The sequence below is a fragment of the Balaenoptera acutorostrata genome, chromosome 5 (genome assembly GCF_949987535.1).
Source record: "Balaenoptera acutorostrata chromosome 5, mBalAcu1.1, whole genome shotgun sequence".
In the NCBI taxonomy this organism is placed as follows: Eukaryota; Metazoa; Chordata; class Mammalia; order Artiodactyla; family Balaenopteridae; genus Balaenoptera; species Balaenoptera acutorostrata.
The window spans coordinates 20,688,313-20,708,800 of record NC_080068.1 but is presented as its reverse complement, the minus strand read 5'-3'; the positions used below and the strand labels follow the sequence as shown (position 1 = coordinate 20,708,800).

At 37.0% G+C, this 20,488-nt stretch overlaps 1 protein-coding gene across 4 annotated transcripts in view; it reads left to right on the top strand.

Moving 5' to 3' along the window:
- The window catches only part of EMCN (endomucin), a 98,852-nt gene that overhangs the window by 68,495 nt on the left and 9,869 nt on the right, over positions 1 to 20,488 (top strand). For all 4 annotated transcript variants that reach the window (XR_450208.2, XM_028164175.2, XM_007172910.2 and 1 more), the window contains 5 exons: positions 8,666 to 8,758; positions 9,190 to 9,243; positions 11,106 to 11,201; positions 15,192 to 15,216; positions 16,488 to 16,549. Coding sequence is in view for 3 of the 4 variants with exons in the window: in XM_028164175.2 (XP_028019976.1) it covers positions 8,666 to 8,758; positions 9,190 to 9,243; positions 11,106 to 11,201; positions 15,192 to 15,216; positions 16,488 to 16,549 (330 nt within the window). In the remaining variant the exon portion in view is untranslated. The remainder of the gene's footprint in view (positions 1 to 8,665; positions 8,759 to 9,189; positions 9,244 to 11,105; positions 11,202 to 15,191; positions 15,217 to 16,487; positions 16,550 to 20,488) is intronic.

Here is a 20,488-nt window from a genome sequence, read left to right as displayed (position 1 = left end):
ACATTCACAGGCACACCCAGAATAATGCTTGACCAAATATCTGAGAACCCCATGGCCAAGTCTAGTTGACACATAAAACTAATCACCACAACAACATTCTCATAGTCACCAGCACAGCTTGTGAAAGTTCTCATTGTACCCACCTTCTTTACTTTCTCAACTGTGTTTCAGGACCTCAGTTGTATTGTAGACATTAATTTTGATGGAAAATCAGAAGCCAGTACAGACAAAAGTCCCATCAAAACTGACTACTGGCCTTTGGAAAAGAGGATGCTCTGTCTTGGTTCATTCATTATGCTTGACATCTTACGTAATGCCTGGGATTGGTTACTCATCTCTCGGAATTCATATCATGTGAAGCATGAATTATTTTTATACAGAGGATTACTTACCTGACTGTTCGAACTTTGAATGACAGAATCTTTTTTTTTTAAATTTTTTTTTTATTATTTTTTTTTAATCAGTCATCAATTTGAATGACAGAATCTTGATGCTATTGTTCAGGTAGAACGCACTCAAACTAGAAATACACCCATAGCGAACTGATATCCAGAGTTGTTTTTATTAACTTGGAAATTTTATGCTGTTTGAAAATTAGTTGAGAATAAAATAACTCAGTTATGGAATGAAAAATATATCAATATTTATGTGATAGGGTCTGGCATAAACTTCCACTTAGGAAATTGTATGAATCTATAAATCTAGGTATGGCTATGTGAGTTCTCCTCTAGTTCAGGGATCTGATAACTCTCTGAGAAGTGCTCGACCCTGTTCTTGTGGCTCTCTAGTCTACACTGAAAGGTCATAAAAACTCACAGCCTCAACTGATTAGCTAGCCAACCCTCACTTTAAGAACCAACACATTTCAATGATATTGCTAAGGGTGTGAGCTCTTCCAATGAGCTCTACAATGTGCTGTATTTAATACACTAGGAATCATTCTGTCTGCTTGTGTGTATATGCAGAGTCTGGTTTGGCCTATTGAAGGAAGGAGGTGTTTAGTTTTTGGTAGGAAGAATACCTTCTCGATTGGAGCCGAAATTGAAATAGATAATATTTCATGTAACAAAAATAAGAGGCATGCACTTATAACTCATTCCGACTGAGGAGCAGCTTAGGCAGCACAGAACTGTGGTTGACAGAACAGAGTCTAGAGTTTGCATTCAAACCCCAGCTCTGTGTGACTTTGGGCAAATTACTTAAACTCTCTGGGCTTCAGTTTCCACTTTATGAAATGAAAATATTATTAATACAATAGTGAGTGTAAAACACTTAGAACAATGCCTGGCACATAGTGTCCCATGACTTGAAAATAAAGTCCTTTTTAATATTTTCATGTCCATGTTTTGGATCGCTTACGCTCACATTCTCAGAAAGCATATGGCACAGGAAGAGTTACATATTGAAAAGCTTCTCAGTGTTTTCAGGTCGTACTATCCAAATTGTGAATTTAAGGTAAGATGATGTATATATTTTGGGAGAGAGATGAGAACATTCTAAAACTTTCAGAATGCTGAGAAAAAAATTTCACTGGTCTCATTGATAATGATGCCATTAACAAGTAAGATGAACTCAACTCACTTGAAATCTGTTGGTTGCATGGCATAATGGAAAGGAAACCGATAGGGTTTTGAGTCATACTTGGCTTATGTCTTAGCCCTTCTACTTATTGTCAGACATGTTACCTTATCTCTCTGAGCCACAGTATCTCTCATCTTTAAAGCACATAATAAAAATGTTTAAGGTGAGTTAGCACATGTGGAAGTAATTAGCACAGTGCCCCATTCATTCTTTGTGCACTGTATATAATTTTCTGGAAGTTAATAACTATTTATATTAAATCACAAAAGAAAAATATGCCCTCCTTCTTCAACATATATTTCTACAGAGTTACCTAAAGTAAACAAATCTCTAATCACAGTTATTACTGGGTTAGAGGATGCTATTACTTCTGGTTAGTTATGCTGATGGCCCAAAGCAAAGTGAAAGAACTTTGAGATAAAAATTGTTTTTGCATAGCCTGAAGTGTACAGCTAGGTCAGAAAGGTCAGGTCTGATGAGAGCAGAAATTAATTTTTATCACGTGAAGGCAGAAAAGTTTCCTTTTGTCATTTTGCCCATTATGTAGATGGGGGGATCCCGTTAAAAGCGAAAATGCACACTAACTATGACAAAATCTGAATCGAAAGGAACCCTGACAAGAATCTAAATCTTAAAGCTAGAAGAGACCTCAGGGATCATATCAGCATATTCGCCTCCCAGAACAGAGAATGGGACCAGCCATCCTCATAGCATTTATTGACTGGACCGCTGATGTGCCACGTACTTACATAGTAGATCCCTTTCCACTCTGATAATGAAAGCCTAGAGTAAACCGTGCTCCCTTCCCCTGAGTGTCAGCATGCTCAGAATCAGTTCTTATGGCCAACACCAGCAGCCGTATTGATGCTCGGTACTAACTCTTAGGAGGAGCTTATTTGTTTCTTCCATTTTCCTTTGTTCTGATTTCTCATTTTTATTTCATTCATCTTATGGCCTATATCATTGCTTAAGCACCTCTAATTCTTTCTGTTAAGAATTAATTTATAAGTAAAATTCAATTAACAATAACATGGTATCTCTTATTTTAATCCCTGACGTACTGTTTTGTTTTTTTTCACATCTGTCAACTTTGTGCTGTTCACCTTCCCTGTGAGAGCTCCTTAAATGAAATAACCATCTCATGTACTCTGTTGTATTTCCTTCAGCATCTACTGTTGGACCCAGAGTAGGTGTCTATTTTTTTCTGTTACTTCAGAATGAATGAAAAAAATTAATGAGAATGATTTTAAATAAGTACCCATCCTAATGTTAAGGCAAAAAAGGAAAACACATGAATTCACTTCCTCCTCAACAGTAGTCACGTCTGCTGCCAAAAAATTTGTTTGTCCATTCAGCAAAACTTACGGTCGCTACTTGTACACACTGCTCTAGCGTTTGGGAAATATCAGTGAGCAAAATAAAGATTCTTGCCCTCGAGGATCTTATATTCTAGTATAAGTATAGACAAACTATAATCAATACATGTATTAATTAACCAAATTGTAAAGCAAGGTGGGAGGTGATAAGTGCTATGAGAAAGAGAAGATGTAGAACAGTGTAGAAGGGAGGGATTACGAGTGCCGGAGAGGTGGGGACCATTTTCAGTATTGAAAAAGTGGTCAAGATAAGTCATAAAAAAGGTTTGAGAAAATACAAGAAGGAAGTGAGCCACCTAATACATGGGGGAAGAGCATCTAAACAGAGCTACAACTTGAGGAGAGGACTGGTGTGTTAAAGAAACAGGGCAGGGAGAAAGGCAGGGGATATACCAGGCAGATTACCTAAGATTTGGTGGGCTATTTCAAGGACTGTGACTTTTTCTGTAAGTGGAATGGAAAAACACTGGGGATTTTGAACAGAGGGGTGACATGATCTGACTCATGTTTTATAAGTATAACTCTGATTGCTGAGGAGAGACTGTCAAATGAAGCAAGATTATCTTTTGCAAATTTTCGAGGAGAGAAATGATGGTAGCTTGGACCAGGGTGGTCATAGGGTCATAGGGTGGCATGCAATCTCCAAATTCTGAATATATTTTGGAGGTGGAGCCTATAGATATTCTTGATGATTGCCTTTGGAATAGTATAGAAAGAGATGAATCAAAAATAACTCTGAGGCTTTTGGCCTGAGCAATTGGAAGGAATATCTGCCATCAGCTAAGATAGAAAGGCTGCAGATAGAGCAGAAATTCAAGTTTGGACATGTTGAGTTTCAGATTTTTATTATTTGCCTTTATTATGAATCTGAAATTTAAGAAAGAGGTCTAGGCTGGAAGTATAAATTAGGAGATCATTTGCACTGATATTCTATTTAGACCTTGAAATTGACTGAAATCACCAATGAACTTAGTGTAGTTAGAGATGAGGACGAAGGACTACATTCTGGGGCCCTCCAAGACTGAGTCAGAAAGAAGAGACGAAACCAGCCAAGGAGACTGAGAAGAGTAAGACTTAAGGTAGGAGAAAAACCAGCAGTGTGTGCTCTACTGGAGCCACATGAAGAAAATGTGTTAAGGAGGAGTGAATGAGTTATTGTGACAAATTCTGGAAAGTTCTTTTTAAAAGTGAGACATGAATCCATCAATTTGCAGTTAGAGACCAGTTCCAATTATTTATAAATAATGAAAAAAATGAATAAGCATTCCATTCAATTGAATTTAGCCCCTCAGACACATATCAGATGCACACATATCAAAAAGAAGTATAGGAAACATGGTGAAATGAAAATAGAACACACAGTTTTATTTTCTTTCTCACACTAGAACATTTTATCCTCTACTGCCTCTCACACTTTTTCTCCTGTTAATATCTGTGTATGATATGCTTTCCTTTAAGGAAGGTTTGAGAAGGCCATCAGGGACTCCTCCAGCTCAAGTCCCTCCTCAGAGAAACCCCTGGTTCCCAGGAGCAGACCTGCTTTCCTATCCTTGCCAGGCTCAATCACTGGCTGGGAGCAGCCCGCAGGAGGTATGGCATCAGCACAAACACAATGATGGGATTCAGAGAGCAGGTGGGGAACCTCGGTCAATTACACTGTAGTTCGCCTTCCATGAGGTGCATTCTTATAACCACCAGAGGTACCCTGGGACATCAATAAGGTCTTCTGTCTTTAAAACTTCCAATGATTTATCTAGTAATTGGTTTACAGCAAGAGCCAAATGTGTTCCACGGTCAGATGGCAATAGGATAAATTTGTTTTTTTTTTTTTTAACTTTTTACTTTATATTGGAGTATAGCCAATTAACAATGTTGTGATAGTTTCAGGTGTACAGCAAAGGGACTCAGCCATACATATGCATGTATCCATTCTCTCCCAAACTCCCCTCCCATCCAGGCTGCCACATAACATTGAGCAGAGTTCCCTGTGCCATAGAGTAGGCCCTTGTTGGTTATCCATTTTAAATATAGCGGTGTGTACACGTCGATCCCAGACTCCCTGACTGTCCCTTCCCCCCATTTTCCCCCCGGTAACCATAAGTTCGTTCTCTAAGTCTGTGAGTCTGTTTCTGTTTTGTAATAAGTTCATTTGTATCATTTCTTTTTAGATTCCGCATATAAGGGATATCATACGATATTTCTCTTTCTCTGTCTGACTTACTTCACTCAGTATGAGACTCTCTAAGTCCATCCATGTTGCTGTGAATGGCATTGTTTTCATTCCTCTTAATGGCCGAGTAATATTCCATTGTATTTGTATGTGTATGTGTGTGTGTATATATGTGTGTGTGTGTGTGTGTATATATATATATATATATATATATATATATATATATATACACCACATCTTCTTTATGCATTCCTCTATCGAGGGGCATTTAGGTTGCTTCCATGTCTTGGCTATTATAAACAGTGCTGCAATGAACATTGGGGTGCATGTATCCTTTTGGACCATGTTTTTCTCCAGATATACGCCCAAGAGTGGGATTGCATGGTCATATCGTAGCTCTATTTTTAGTTTTTTAAGGAACCTCCATACTGTTCTCCATAGTGGCTGCACCAATTTACATTCCCACCAACAGTGTAGGAGGGTTCCCTTCTCTCCACACCCTCTCCAGTATTTATTGTTTGTGGATTTTCTGATGATGGTCATTCTAACTGGTGTGAGGTGATATCTCATTGTAGTTTTGATTTGCATTTCTCTAATAATTAGTGATGTTGACCATCTTTTCATGTGCCTCTCGGCCATCTGTATGTCTTCTTTGGAGAATTGTCTGTTTAGGTCTTCTGCCCATTTTTTGATTGGGTTGTTTGTTTTGAGGATATTAAGCCTCATGAGCTGTTTGTAAATTTTGGAGACTAACCCATAGGGTAAATTTGAGTACACATTATTACAATAGACTTGGTTCCGCAAGTCTCTTTATTACAACAGACTTTGTTCTGAGGTCTCTGCCTCAAACAGCCTGCTCCAATTTCTGGCCTGAAGTTTGCAAACTAAATTTAAGTCATAACATACCATATCTGCAATTCAATAATCATTACAGTCACCAAAAGTCAAGGTCTAAGAGCAAACTGATGTCATCTAAGAACACCTATACTCCAGTTTCTCCAGTTCCTGACCAGAGCAAAGAAGCTTCTGAAAACATGTAAGTGTCTGAAGAGTCATATAGCTTTACACTTAGAATATCTGAGAAAATTAGATAAATTGACTTTGGTTGAAAGACACCACTCTGTAGGTGCCTAATCACAATATAACAATAGGATATTATTATAAAGTAATATATTAATATAATATAAATTAACATAATTTTATAGTAATTATATGTTATAAACATATCAGTATCAACACTTCTAAGCAATTTAAATTTATTTTTACTCATTTAATTTTCACAACACTATGATGTAGAAAAATTATAATCACCATTTGTAGATGTGGAAACTCAGACGCAAAGAGTTTAAGTGCCTTGCCTAAGATTCCACAGCAAATAAGTGCTAGAGTCAGATTTGAGCCCACATACTCAGTCTTCAGAATCATGCTCTCAACCATCCACTGTACCTCTCCTGTACCTCCTCTGCCGATGCCGCTTTAGTAGTAACGTGACATAATAGAGTCTCAATGAAATCCACAGAAATCATAAGCTCTGAACATACCATGGCTCCATCTTAATTGCAGGAAGAATTACATTAAACTCACAATTTATGAATTCAGCCAAGACCTGTAATTTTATCAATATGATCACGCTAATGGACAGGGTTTCTCAAACTGTCAGTTAATTCCCATTAGTGGGTCATGACTAGTATTTTTTTAAATGAAGTAAAAGAGACTAGAAAACACCAGAAATCATTCAATGTAATAGAGGTGAAGTGTGTGTACGTGTGTGTGTGTGCGTGTGTGCTGGTTTCAGAAATGATTTATTAACTAAAGTTTGTGGTTAAAAGAAAAAAAAAAAGTCTTTGTTCAAGGAGCCAACAAATCCTCTTTTAAGAAGGGTTAATTCTATTGCCTCCTTGTGGGTCGTTAGCAATAATGGCACTGGACAGTCAACACGTTTTAACCTTTTAAGGAGGAAAGCTTGGAGTTTCATCTGAACCAGATAGATTATACTCAGAACTGTAGCCGCCACTTAGGTTGTCTATGAGAAGGTAATAAGGTAGAATGTGGAGTCTTGAAAATTAACCCTTGGGAAATCCCAGGGGAATTAATGCCATTGGTTATTTAATCAGCCATCTCATTCTCTACCAACACAACCAAAAGAGCATTCATCCTCACTAGAACACTTGACACTGGAAAAAGCAACTAAGTACCGAGGTTTGAGCTAGTTCCCACTCTTGTATTTAAGATTCCTTTTTCTGCCTGCTCAGTGCACGAGCCTGACATTTTTCTTTGTTCTTACGGGCATATATCTAGCTTCCTCCCACAGATCTCTTGCATGGCAAGAACAGACTCTTAACATTATTCTCCCCCCACAAATGTCAAAAATGCATAAGCATGCAGAGCGTGCTGGGCTGTGGGTGACAAAGAGGGAAAGATCCAAGGCAGTCATAGGCAATATCAATTTCTTTCATGCAATTATGCATGGCCTTCACACTCCTAAGGGGGCCATAATTGTAAGAAGTTCCTCTTAGTTTATCCAAGCAGTCAGCTACATCTTACTGCATACCCACTGTGGTCAGAGCTTCGTGTGGTGGATGGTGGGAATTACAGCCCTCACACTCCAGGAACTTGCAATTCAGTGTAGAGACAAGGCAAACAGGTGTAATTGAAAGATATTACTTCATATTTCAAGAAAAAGATAATTATTTTTCAAAAAATGTTCAAAATACAAATTACTTTTTATTACAGATTCACAAGAATAAATGTTGTACACTTATAAAACATATAATTATCTATGTTTCCTTGAAATTTATTGAGATTTATGAGTTTTGAATAATAAATTTTTATTTATTTATTTTTGTTTTAGTCCTTCTGACTAAGGATGGCAAATGTTGACTTATGCAAACAAATAATAATAATCAATTTAAAATTAACATTTGCCCTGGTAAAAAGAGCATGGATAGTGGTGGAAATGCATCCAAGCAGCAGTTACTCTAGAAAAGGCATACAAGTGTAAATCACTGCTGAGATAAAAATGAAGGGATCTTCTATTATTTTTTTCCCCAGTTCTTCCAACCAAAGCCTCAATTGCAATCATTCTCTTTGACCACTAAGAAACATTATAAAATCTGAAGTCCTGTGTATTTATGTCCATTTTAAGTATTTATAGTGAAAAAAATCACTATCACTCAAAGTTGTAATATCTAAAGTGTGACTAATGCTTTTGCATTGATTTGCATTGTTATGGGATGCAGAACTTCATGCAGTAGGTGATACAGTCTGTAGCCTAAGATGAGAAACTTGCTCAAGTTTTTTTGGCCAGTTCTTGAAGATATAATACTAACACCCAGGTTTTCTCATTCCAAATTTAATCATCTCTACAGGAGGAGATAGAATGAACTCATGATTTAATGTATAATTGTATGTACCCCATTATTCAACAATAAGCAGTTTTTACAGATCATCAGAAATGCAAATTGTTTGAATCTGCAAAGAAATCCAGTAAGAAGAGCAAATACTATCATCTGACGCTACATTTATCATTTTCCTACAGTTAACACTCTACAACCAGATGCATCACCTTCCAGAATCCCTACATTATCCTCAATATCAGTAACAATTCTGGAAAACATCTCCCAGTCTCAAGGTATGACTTCTGTGTGTATGAGTGGAAGCTTGCTTCGCCTGACCCCTCCTCGCCAAGAAAACCTCACCAACTTAAAAAACAGCTTATTGAGGTATAATTTATACACAACAAAACTGCACATCCTCAAAAAAGGGAGGGGACATGAGGAAACTTCTGGAGGTGATGACTCTTGTCTATTACCTTGATTGTGGGGATGGTTTCATGGGTATATGCATGTGTCCAAACTCATCAGATTGTATACATTAACTCCCTACCAATCTTGAGTCATAAAACAGAACTCTTTCAGAATGAGATAAAATGTTCTCACTCCAAGCTTCATACCTATAAATCACAGAGGCTTACCTAAACGGGGAGTGGGGAGGTGGGGGGAGGTTTGTGAGAATTGGCACACATTAACCAAAGGTGACTTTTTTTCTTTCTTAAAATAATAGGCACTGAGAACGCAAAAAATGCAAGCTCTTCTTCAACCAACCCCTCTTATTCCAGTGAGTAATACGTGCATCTTCATTCAAGGCAGTAGAACTGCAGAAAGTTTGAATGTTACCAATAAGGGAAGGGATTCAACTATAGACAGCCTTTTCTCAGCTTTACTGAACCTGCAATCCCATTATAATCCTATATAATTGCCACCTGCTTTGAAAGTTTCCTCCCATTGAGTCTGGTTTTAATAAATACACTTTGGGGATTTTTTTTTTTTTTTTTCTTACCTTAGTGCTAAGCAGCTACCACCAGGGGTCAAGGTGAATTGATGGGACTAATCTCTGATAAGCCAAAGTGCATGGGCAGAAATCTCCATAAAAATGAATTTTCACCTTTACAAAACTTTATCTTAATGTTAAAAATGGCCTTTTAAGAAAAGTTCCATTTTAGCAAAAACATATGTACGTCAGCCACTGTTTATGCTAGGACTGAATAGAGAATATTCATTAATTTCCCTGAAAATTAAGAATAAGATGAATATATATGAAGCTGTGATGATAAAAGATTATCTTAGGTTTAGGTAAAGTCATTCCATTCAATAAGTCAGCATATTGCATTTATTGAGCTGCTGATTCATGCCATCTTCATTTTGGGAGGCACTAATGATCTCATGTAAGGTCTAATATGAACCCAGCAGAACTTACTTAAAACAAATATTTAACCATAACAGTGAAGTGTAACCCACCCTACAAATGAATCTCCTAGCTATTCTCAACCCCCAGTAAATATAAGGAGTACATATGCCAGCAGATGAGAACACCTAACTAAATAGTAACTATAACATCTATATCTCTACTTATATCCCTATGACAGCTTTTTCCTTTCTTCATTCTTGTTTTAACCTGGGAAATGACTGTCAGAAAAGAAGGCAGATGCTAAAACAAACAAACAGCAAAACCCTTCTTTTAATGAGAACAGGAAAAACTTACCCTAGTTTACTGTAGCAACACCACTCCCCCAAGCAGACATTCACAAATACACACATGCTTATCTTTCTTGGACCATATTGTTCCACCATGATATCCATCTATATCCACTTATGTTATTGTATGCCTTTTTAGTCCTAAGATATTTTTACAGAAAGATATTAGTGATTTTTTTTTAAGAAGCCAGCTTTATGACTAGACCATTTCCACTAGAACCAGTAGAGGATATATATTTCTTTTTCTTCCAGTTTTATTGAGATATAATTTACATACAGCACTGCATAAGTTTTAGGTATACAGCGTAATGATGTGACTTACATATATCATGAAACTTATCACAATAAGTTAGTGAACATGGGTCACTTCATATGGATACAAAATTAAAGAAATAGAAAATTTTTTTTTCCTGTGATGAGAGCTCTTGGGATTTTCTCTCTTAACAACTTTCATATGTAACATACAACAGTGTTAATTCTGTTTATCATGTTATACATTAAAACCCTAGTGCTTATTTATCTTATAATTGGAAGTTTGTGCCTTCTGACTGCCTTCATCCAAGCTATGTATTAGTAACTTCACTATAAAGTAGTAAAGAATATAAAGTGTGAATATGGGTCTGACCATAGGGGACAGCTTCTGCCTGACCAGTCTCCCATCTCCTCATTCCTTCAGTCACCAGGAAAGTGGGAACTGTCTTCCTTAGGTTTGGAGTTTTATTTCAGAAAGGCTACAAGACTGACATCAAGTGGATACATCAGAAATGACAACTAGGGCAAAACCCAGGAATCAGATAATTATCTTCTTTGCATAAAAAAATCTTCTTTTAAATAAAATGATGTTTAAAGAAGAAAGGAAGCATACATGCTTTTCCTCAGTTCATGAACTATTTGTTGTGAAATTCAATAGCCACTCTAACTGACAATGTCTCCAATACTTTTTAGGTATTATTTTGCCTGTGGTTATTGCTTTGATTGCAATAACACTTTCAGTCTTTGCTTTGGTGGGTTTGTATCGAATGTGCTGGAAGACAGACCCAGGTAGGTAACAGTGTTTTGTTTCATTTTGTTTCCCTAAAAGGAGAATATACATGCTCAGTCTAAACTTGAATTTAAACTCTTAAGAGGAGAGAGGAATTATACACAGAAACGAACTGCTGTATTGCTTGATCACAGAGGTAGAGGGAAAGGGGCAGAGAAATCCATTGAATGCTGGTGAATGTAAGGAGTAGGAATTAACTGCTAATGGCAGATAATATCGGATATGGACAAATTTTTTTTAATGAAAAAGCCCTAGTTTTGTGGGTGGTCAGAGGAATATGGTAGTAAAGAAGGCATAAAATGACATGCGTTAGCTATAGCGAAGATTTGTTCCATTTCCGTGTAACAGAGAATAAAGGGAAGTATCGCTAAGGATTTCACTTTGGGACCCATAATTTCAAGAAGAGTGTTTTGTGACTTACTTCCCTCCTGGGAGGCACAGCTTCCTTCCTATGAAGGTGTCTTCCACAACCGTGTGCTCTGCTAATTGAACCAGGTCCTCACGATTGAACACTATTGCAATTTTTAGAGGGATTCTAGTCCAACAATTCTTTATTATTCTCCTTAATCTCTCCATTAGCTTTGGAAAGTCTTTCTTCTTTCATTTAAAGTGACACTGCCTTCTTTTACATCCTCGCCCTTTTTCTTCTTTTTGCTGCTTCATCTTCTTCTCCCTGCCTCTTGAATATTTATGATTCCCGTAATGGCATTATATTTTAAAGTCTTTTATTAAATAAACTTTGAAACTTTAGGATAGATTTAGATTTACAGAAAAGTTGTGAAGATAGGTAGAGAGTTCCCATCTACCCTTATTATTAATATCTTACGTTAGTATGGTATATTTGTCACAATTAATTGACCAAAATTGATACATTATTAACTAAAGTCCCGATTCTATTGAGATTTCTTTTGGTCTTTATTCAGTCTTTTTTCTGTTCCAGGAACTTGAGCTCTCATTTTATTTCATGCTTCCTCTGAGTCCCCCTCCAGTTCCCGGGAACTCACCTATGTTATCTTAAACTTCAATCTATCTTTCCATTTCAGACACCTTCCTGGTTGCATAATGTAGTGCCATGTGTTCTGCTTCATCCATGTTATTCCTTCTCTTAGAATGTCCAGCCCCCTGCTTAACTTTTATAACAACACACCTAATCTCCATCTTATCCATTAGGATCTAGCTTAAAAACAAACTTAATCCATATTTTTTCGACACCCCATCTCTTTAAGCAAAGTGGAGTGTTCTGTTACTTCTAATTCCACAGAACTTAATGACAGTATTCATCACACTATAGTATAGTTACTTCTCTATAAGCCTGATTCCCCTGCACGTCAAACATCTTATTCTGTCTAGGCTGCTGTAACAAAAATGCCATAGACTGGGTGGCTTAAACAACAAACATTTATTTCTCACAGTTCCCGAGGCTGAGAAGTTCAACCAACGCGCCATCAGATTTGATGTCTCATGAGCGCAATCTCCTGGTTTTCAGATCTGCCTGTGTCTTCATGTGGCAGAAGGGACAAGAGAATTCTCTGGGCTTTCTTTTATAAGGGCACTAAGCCATTCCTAAGGACTCTGCCCTCATGACCTAATCACTTTCCAAAGGCCCAGCATCCTAATACCATTACATTGGGCATTAAGATTTAACATATGAATTTTGAGGGGGGCACAAACATTCAGTCCATAACTTCAGGCAACCCCTCCAAGTCACAAACTACGTATGACTCACATGGCATTGTGCATAATAAATAGCAGAGAGAGCCTTATGATATGCTTGTTGAGTTAAATTTTGTAATTTTCAGTAAAGTAGAACCTTTCCTTTCCTTACTTTAATTCTAAACAGTTCACTAACAGAACTCTACCTAAGTCTCATATACTGTTAAAAAGTAAAAATGAATCATTTTTATGAGCCACGCTCTTCTTTGTTTACCCCATGGACAATGTGCCCCCAGGACACTAATGAATGCTGTTCCTGAGGCCAATCCCTGACTGTGCAGGGCGCGGACAGTTTGGCGCCTGAGCAGGACAGTGCAAGGGAAAGTAATGAGGTGAAAACAGCAGTGTTCATTTTAGCTCTTGCTGTAAAATAAGAAGAAAACAAATCAATGTCTTTCCCTCTGGGAGTTAGTGAATAAACTTCTTAATAAAGTCTGAACTATGTTTCCTCACTCAGTTTCCAGAGGGGAAATAGCATTTTTATAAATCAGTTTAATTTCTCTAAGTTTCTAAACCACCAATCCTATCTTTTATGGGAACTCAACCAATCTAGTTGAAGCCAGTGGGTGTTGAGTATACAGGATAGGGAAAAAAATTGTGGGCTAAATCCATTAGTAAAAATACCCTGTACTGAAAACTGCTTTGCATGGGAAGATTTGCAAATAAGTTATTTGAAAAGTTGACACTTTCTATTAAAGGGGACTTTATAGGTGAACTGGATCATTCAGAAAAACTATGAAATTCCTACCACTATGGAGAGTTATTCTGAAGACATGCAATAGTTTAAAACCAAGTTGGGCAATTGTACAATTAGCCAAATCTATTTGTCAACTTTGTTTTCCAAACAGAATTCACAGTATTGTTATCATTAAATTAGCACCATTAAACACCTGGAGTTAATCACTCTTCAAGTATGTGGGTGAGACTTCATTAAGTTCAGAAAATTCGTAAACCCACTCTGATCTCTGGAAGCCAATATGAATCAGAGATTTCTGTATGAAATTCAGCTTATCTGGATAATGTTGACAGTAGTGTGAGCTTTAACCCAAATAACAATGGCATATATGCAGAAAGTAGTCTGCTGGTATGCATCTATCTGCTAATGAACCCATATTACAGTATTCTAAGAAAAAATATTAAAACAGGCAAACAAGAAAATATCTGCTCATTGTGAAACAGGGCTATGAGCAGCACAGGTGATATCATACATAACAGTTATAATGGGTATTTTTAAATGTTTTTAAAACCCTACTGACGGTAGGGAAGATGAGGTTAGATCTAGTTGGTGAACAGCATACCGTGCCATGAATTAAATTCTAGGGATTAAGATTCATGTTGGAGTAACTTAGCCAAGGTGACAGAAATAGAAGTAGCCAAAATTTTTGTGGAAATCAAGGTCTTTATAAAACAATGATGGTCCAAGTCAAAAGAATGATATTCAAAAGGCATATCCTGATGACAAGAGCTACCTTAGAGATGAAAGGAAATCCAAGAGATGGGAGCCGAGTCATGGAATAAAATCACAGCAAATCCGGAACAAAGCAAGGACCTTAAGTGATTACATTAAATATTTTGCCGATAGGCCACAGATTAATGCAAGGTTTGACCAGCACGATCGGCTCCCGAGAGGCCATGCTCTTGTGCAGAATGAATCACTCTGCGTTCTCACAAGCCCGACTTGCTTTCTCCTGGCCCTCGTGGAACAGCCTGGCAAAGCGGACAAAAGATTAGTTACAGTTAGTAGGCTCAGTGACATTTTGTAGGGCACTTCTGAGAAGCTGAATCCGTGGGCTTCAGAAGCAATTAGAAGCAATATCAACATCATGGCTCACCACAAATACAGAGATTTAGGTCCCCAGAGAGAGCAACATATAAAGAAAAGCCAAAAATTCTATTCTTTGTTATAAGAAGGTAATTCAATACTCTGAGAAGAATTTGTTTCCAGAGATACTGAAAGCTTTTTTGGTGTCTGTGGGATGTACAATAATGGATAATAGTTCCACACAGTGATACGAAACTATAAGATTAAAATTAGTCCAGAGCTACGTTCAGTGGAGTTGGCCTAGTTGAGACTATACCATGAATGTATTAGCTGTGACTGCGGAATGAGTAGTCACCACGTCTGAGGAAATGGTCAGTGGGCCGGGGAATGGGGCGAGAGACTGAAAAGTTAAAAATTGGCTTTAGAGACATCTTTGAGCAGAAAGTGGCAGGGGTCTCAGGTTTTTTGCAGCCAAGCTCTTCACAACTCTAATAACAATTCCCTCCTCTTCTAGGCACACCTGAAAATGGAAATGACCAGTAAGTAATGCTGCATCGTTGTTTTTTTCTAGAAGCTCTGACCCTGTCATTTATATAGGGGAAAGTATTGATCCTCTACTCATAATTCTTCTTCGGGTTTTTCAAGCATTTTGTAGAAGGCACAGTATATGGGGTTTGGCTACCTATTTGTCAGAGAGCTCTCAAGTATGAGAAATTCAACTGAGAAATTCCAACAACTGAAAGAGACTCTTAAGCTTGGGTAAAGTGGTAAAATCAGAAATCAAAAGTTGCCAAAAAAATCAGAGAAAAACATAGCTAGGGTTTTAAAATAGTTTTCCCATTGAAATTTTCAATATGCTTCTCACAATTAGGGAAAAATCATGCCTGCACCTTGAGACAGCTCTGAGTGGCTTTACTTTAACAACAGATGGTTATTTTGCTTTGACTTTACTAAAACAAACAAAGCAGTTGTTAGCAATCCAACCAACTGTTACAATCAAGGTGCTGCAAAGAGACAAACTATTTTAATGTCAAAACCAAATTCTGTGGTTAAGTTTTCTGTGTTGACCTGACTTTGTAGCCTGCCTTTTTGTGGGTGTCTTTGTATATTCACTGGGTTGTGAACTTTAAGAATAATGTCCCTATGCCACCTACCCTTCTTAATTAAAAGTAGAGGTTCTTGAGATGTCCAAGGAGAGGAATTGTGGTTTGAAACTATTTTGAGTCTGAGAAGGGATAGGTGGGAACTCTTGTTGAAATAGACAGTTCAGACACTATACTGCAGTGTCCACGACCTCATGAAATGGAATTACCCAGAACTCAGACCAGTCTAAAAGGTTTGGAAACATTTCTATGTCTTCCCCTCACAACTCAGAAGTGGAGGCATGTGCAACATGGACCTCATGACAGGTGGTTTTTTTGTTGTTTTTCTTTTTGGCTGTGCTGCTCGGCATGAGGGATGTTAGTTCCCCCACCAGGGATCGAACCTGTGCCCCCTGCATTGGGAGCGCGGAGTCTTAACCACTGGACCGCCAGGGAAGTCCCTACATGACCCATCTTGATGTTTAATTTAGCTGATGATCATCACCGTAACAGAATAACAGAGATTTATTGGCTTGATTCCAGAAATGAAAGTGCTATAAAAGTATATGTGTCTGTACTTGAAGAGACACAAGTTTTGCCATAGAAACACAAAAAAATATATATGCATGTGTATCTTCTTCTTTCTGTTTGTATCATGTTTACTTTCCTTCACAGATATGTAATGCTAATTACTGTGGTGCTAACTTAATGTTTTCTTTTCCAAATAGACCTCAGTCCGATAAAGAGAGTGTGAAGCTTCTCACTGTTAAGACAATTTCTCATGAGTCTGGTAAGCTCCCAGATTGTCGATTAGATGAAAAATGGTTATTTCAAAATCTAACTTGGATTTTGTTCATGTGAACATGACCAAAAAGCATAACTTCTCTAGAAAAACTCAATCATTAACTCCCAAGAAATACAAAATTCTCCTATGAAGGAAAGATGAGCCCTAGAAATACCATTTTTGGTAAGATTATTAGACTATCTGGCTTTTGGAGGTTGCATGCAGATGTGTTCTAAAGAATGGGTGGTGACTAGAGGCATTTTCTTTTCTGCAGTAGTGGCAGAAAAAACATTAAATATGCCACAGGGTTTTTTTTAAAGTATTGCTGTTGTTTTGTTTCATTTTTGGTAATGGCTGTGTACAGTCTACTGGAACTAGGATTCATCAGTTAAAATGTATATCATATTTTATATCACTTCAAATACTTTAACTGAGCTTCTCAGTGAGGACAAAACACAATTTCCTGTTGATAAAATTTACATTTCTTTTTTCTAGTTTCTTAGGTTTTGATTTTGTTTGGTTTGAAATCTAAAAAGGTTTTCAAAATATAGATATGATTTGTATGAATTATATTTGTATTGAAAGCAATGAAAAATGAGATGCTAGATAGTTTTTAAAAATTAAAAAAACACAGATTACATTTTTGTTTTGAGTAAACAAAATATTTAAAACATCAATATGACAAAACAGATAAATAAAAAGTAATTATGAGTTTTATGAAACAATCTATGTGGCTCGAATTTAAATATCAAGTTACATCAAGACATTTACTATATTCAGTCCCCCCAATTTTACCTATACAAAATAGTCCCATAATACATGTTATGTGAAGTGAGATCTATCAGATGATAAACATTATAAATACGTTGCAAAAAACAATTTTGTAAAACAAAAGGCTATAAATATAGTCCCAATTCAAGAGCAAGATATCAAAGGCTGAATGAGGTCCACATTTCAGGTAGGAGATTCCAACTAGAACAAACTACAACGGATAAACAAAAGAGTTGAAAAGCAAGGGCACCCAAAATCTGCAGAGATGTGGCCAAATCCCTCATGGGAGCCATTTTCTCTTAAGAGAGACTTTCATTCTTGTATCTCTTACACATTTCTTTATTCCCACACTGTTCTCTTGAAGGTAACCATATGAATGAATGAAAGAGTAAAATTCCTCCACAGGATAATTGGAAACCACTCACCAGTTTCTCCTGGCTGTTTACCAGCCTTGACTAAGTAGCTGAGCCTATTATACTTGGTCAAGGAAATCCTCCAGGCAAGCCAACTAAATGTGAACTAGTCTTGAGTAAGGTTATGAAGGACCCAGAGTGTGACTACACCATTTATCAAGAAAAGTTCTCAGAATCTGCCTGTGACTTGTAAGCAGCATGACAAACTGTAATTTCATGCACGCTGCTTTATCCCCTCGGGATTTAAACCAAACACTCGACAGCTTCTGGGGGTCTCCAAGCTGTGGACCAGAAGCCTCTGTATAGGAGCCCTTGGCTCTCCTGGTGAGGAGGGGGCTGAGATCAAGACCACCTGCTCTGCTACCCATTTCTACCAGGGAAATGACAATTGACACCAGAATCACGGCTCTCAGGAGGGGAAATCCACAGAGAAACCTTGTGTTTCTTGGTTGCAAATTTGCTTTCTGATTCTTCTTCAAGGCCCAAGCATAATTCTGTGTAAGCTACTGTCTCCCACCCTCATACTAACTGCAATAATAAGTGGGTAGACCACGGTGGGATAGTTAAGAAGACCCTTAACTACCCAAACTTCCTTTTCTTCATAAGTAGCTTTTCAGGTCATAGGTCTAAGGAGGAAATATTACTATGGAAATAATAAGATCTAGTCTCTGGTACTTTTATTTCTGCCAACCTCCAGTTAGAAAGCACACTTCTTTTAATAAAATAAAAGTCAACCTAGCTGATTATAGAAAATATTTGGTAATAGGGGAAAACTAAAATAGGTGACTCAGAGTTGATTTCAATAGCCTAGAACTGATAATCTAAAACAATGCCCTCCAAATTCTCTTTGTACTACCACAGTTTTTATTAAAGTCTGTCCACCATTAACAGGTTTTGATGGTTCCTGAAACACCTGCAAACAAATCTCTTCCCACCTTCTTTCAAAACTTATTCAAATATGCTTTCGTTATAAAATTATGCTCACCACACTCAATAGAAATTACATTATTATAATTATTTTCACTTAAATATCTCTTCCCTAATAGTGACATCATTCTAAAATATAACTAGAATAGTCTGAAATGATTGTTTTATATAAGTTCACAGGTTTAGCCTAAATTTCCACTATCTCCTATATAAAAATTTTTAAATAGTTAAAAAATACAGAAAAAGAATTTGATAGAACGAATATGTGACAACTCACCACTCAGAACTGATGATTGTTATATTTCATATTATGTGCTACATTGCCTAAGGGACATAGTATTAATTAATGCACCAATGTGGGTAACAACATGAAATTTGAGATTCAATGGTCTTAAGAATTCATTGGATTGGTCAGTATGTCAATTTATAAACTCTGGTCTTATATTTCAAAATAAATTTTGCCATTTTAGAGGTCAATATATCATGTTTCCAAGGAAACAGAGCTCTGCAGCAATTCACCTTCAGGCGGAATGCCAGTGGATGTTAAATTTTCTGGGTTTCTACAAGCCTCTATGTGTAATGGTTATTGTTCTGAGTATTTTCTCCGGATAAGACAGTTCCTTGCCTCAAATCCTCCTCCTCTAATTGGCTATGGTGTTCATCCATCCACACTTCCTGCTTCTTCTAAATATGTTCTTTCTCAAGCAGGGTTCTTCCGTTGAAAATGTGGCCCACAATGTTTAAAATCTGATTATTTCGATTGGGAGCTTTCTTTAATGTAAAAGAGAAAGCCTACTAGGGTATACACAAGAATGTACTTTCAGAAAAAAATGAGCACCAAACATAGCAGATCACGGAGTCCTTTATGAGAACATATAAGATGCCACTCAGGTTTAGTAAGAAGTCTTGCCAAGTTAAACATCCTCATGATTTACTACAAAATATACATGTGACATGATGCATTTTAAACATGATTCCCACTTACACCACTCCTCAGAAAGTTAATGTACATTATCTCATTTTTAACATGTAAGGCTATACAAATATGAAGAAAATTGTCTAAATTAAGGAATACATGATTCCACAAAAGAAAGAAAACTCTGTATCACTGAATTTAATTTCAAAGCATCACTTGGTTTTGAACTATTTGGAGGAAGAAAAAGCAGATCTGAATCCATTTATAATCTTCCTTTGCTTGGAAAACTCTGATAAGTTTTTATTACTTATGATTAAGTTCCAACGCTAGCATGTCTACAAGGCCTTTCATGGTGTGCCAGATTTCACTTGCTCAAATTGTGAGCCACTTAATAACACGTACTTCCCAGATGTCACTCACCTCCTATCCTCTGTGTTCCTCACTGCACTCAAGCTCTTTTGAAGAAGGAGACAGCACCTTGGTCTCCTTTGTCACTCCCACCTCCCCCTCCTACTCATTGTGGTAATTACATGTTATTCATATATTATTAGTATACTAATACTAATTAGTATGTTATGGTAATTACTCATTAAATGTACAGTTACTTTTCTGTTTATTTGTGTTTTACAAACGTTCATTAACAACTAGAAATGAACAACTGTAAAGATGAGGGAAAGATTCATAGATGTATAAAGCCATACAGAGATTCAGCATCTGTCTTCACAGCCCTTCAATAGTTGCGTCAATCTCTGCATTTACACCAAGGCTTCCTTGACTGTCCCAGCTGTACGTGGTCTTTCTCTCCTCTAACTGTTGATTGGCAAGTCATCATGCACTACTGCCTTGAATATCTCTTCATGGCTTAAACTGCCATTTTACTATTTGACCACGTTATGCATAATAGAGAATGGGGGAAAA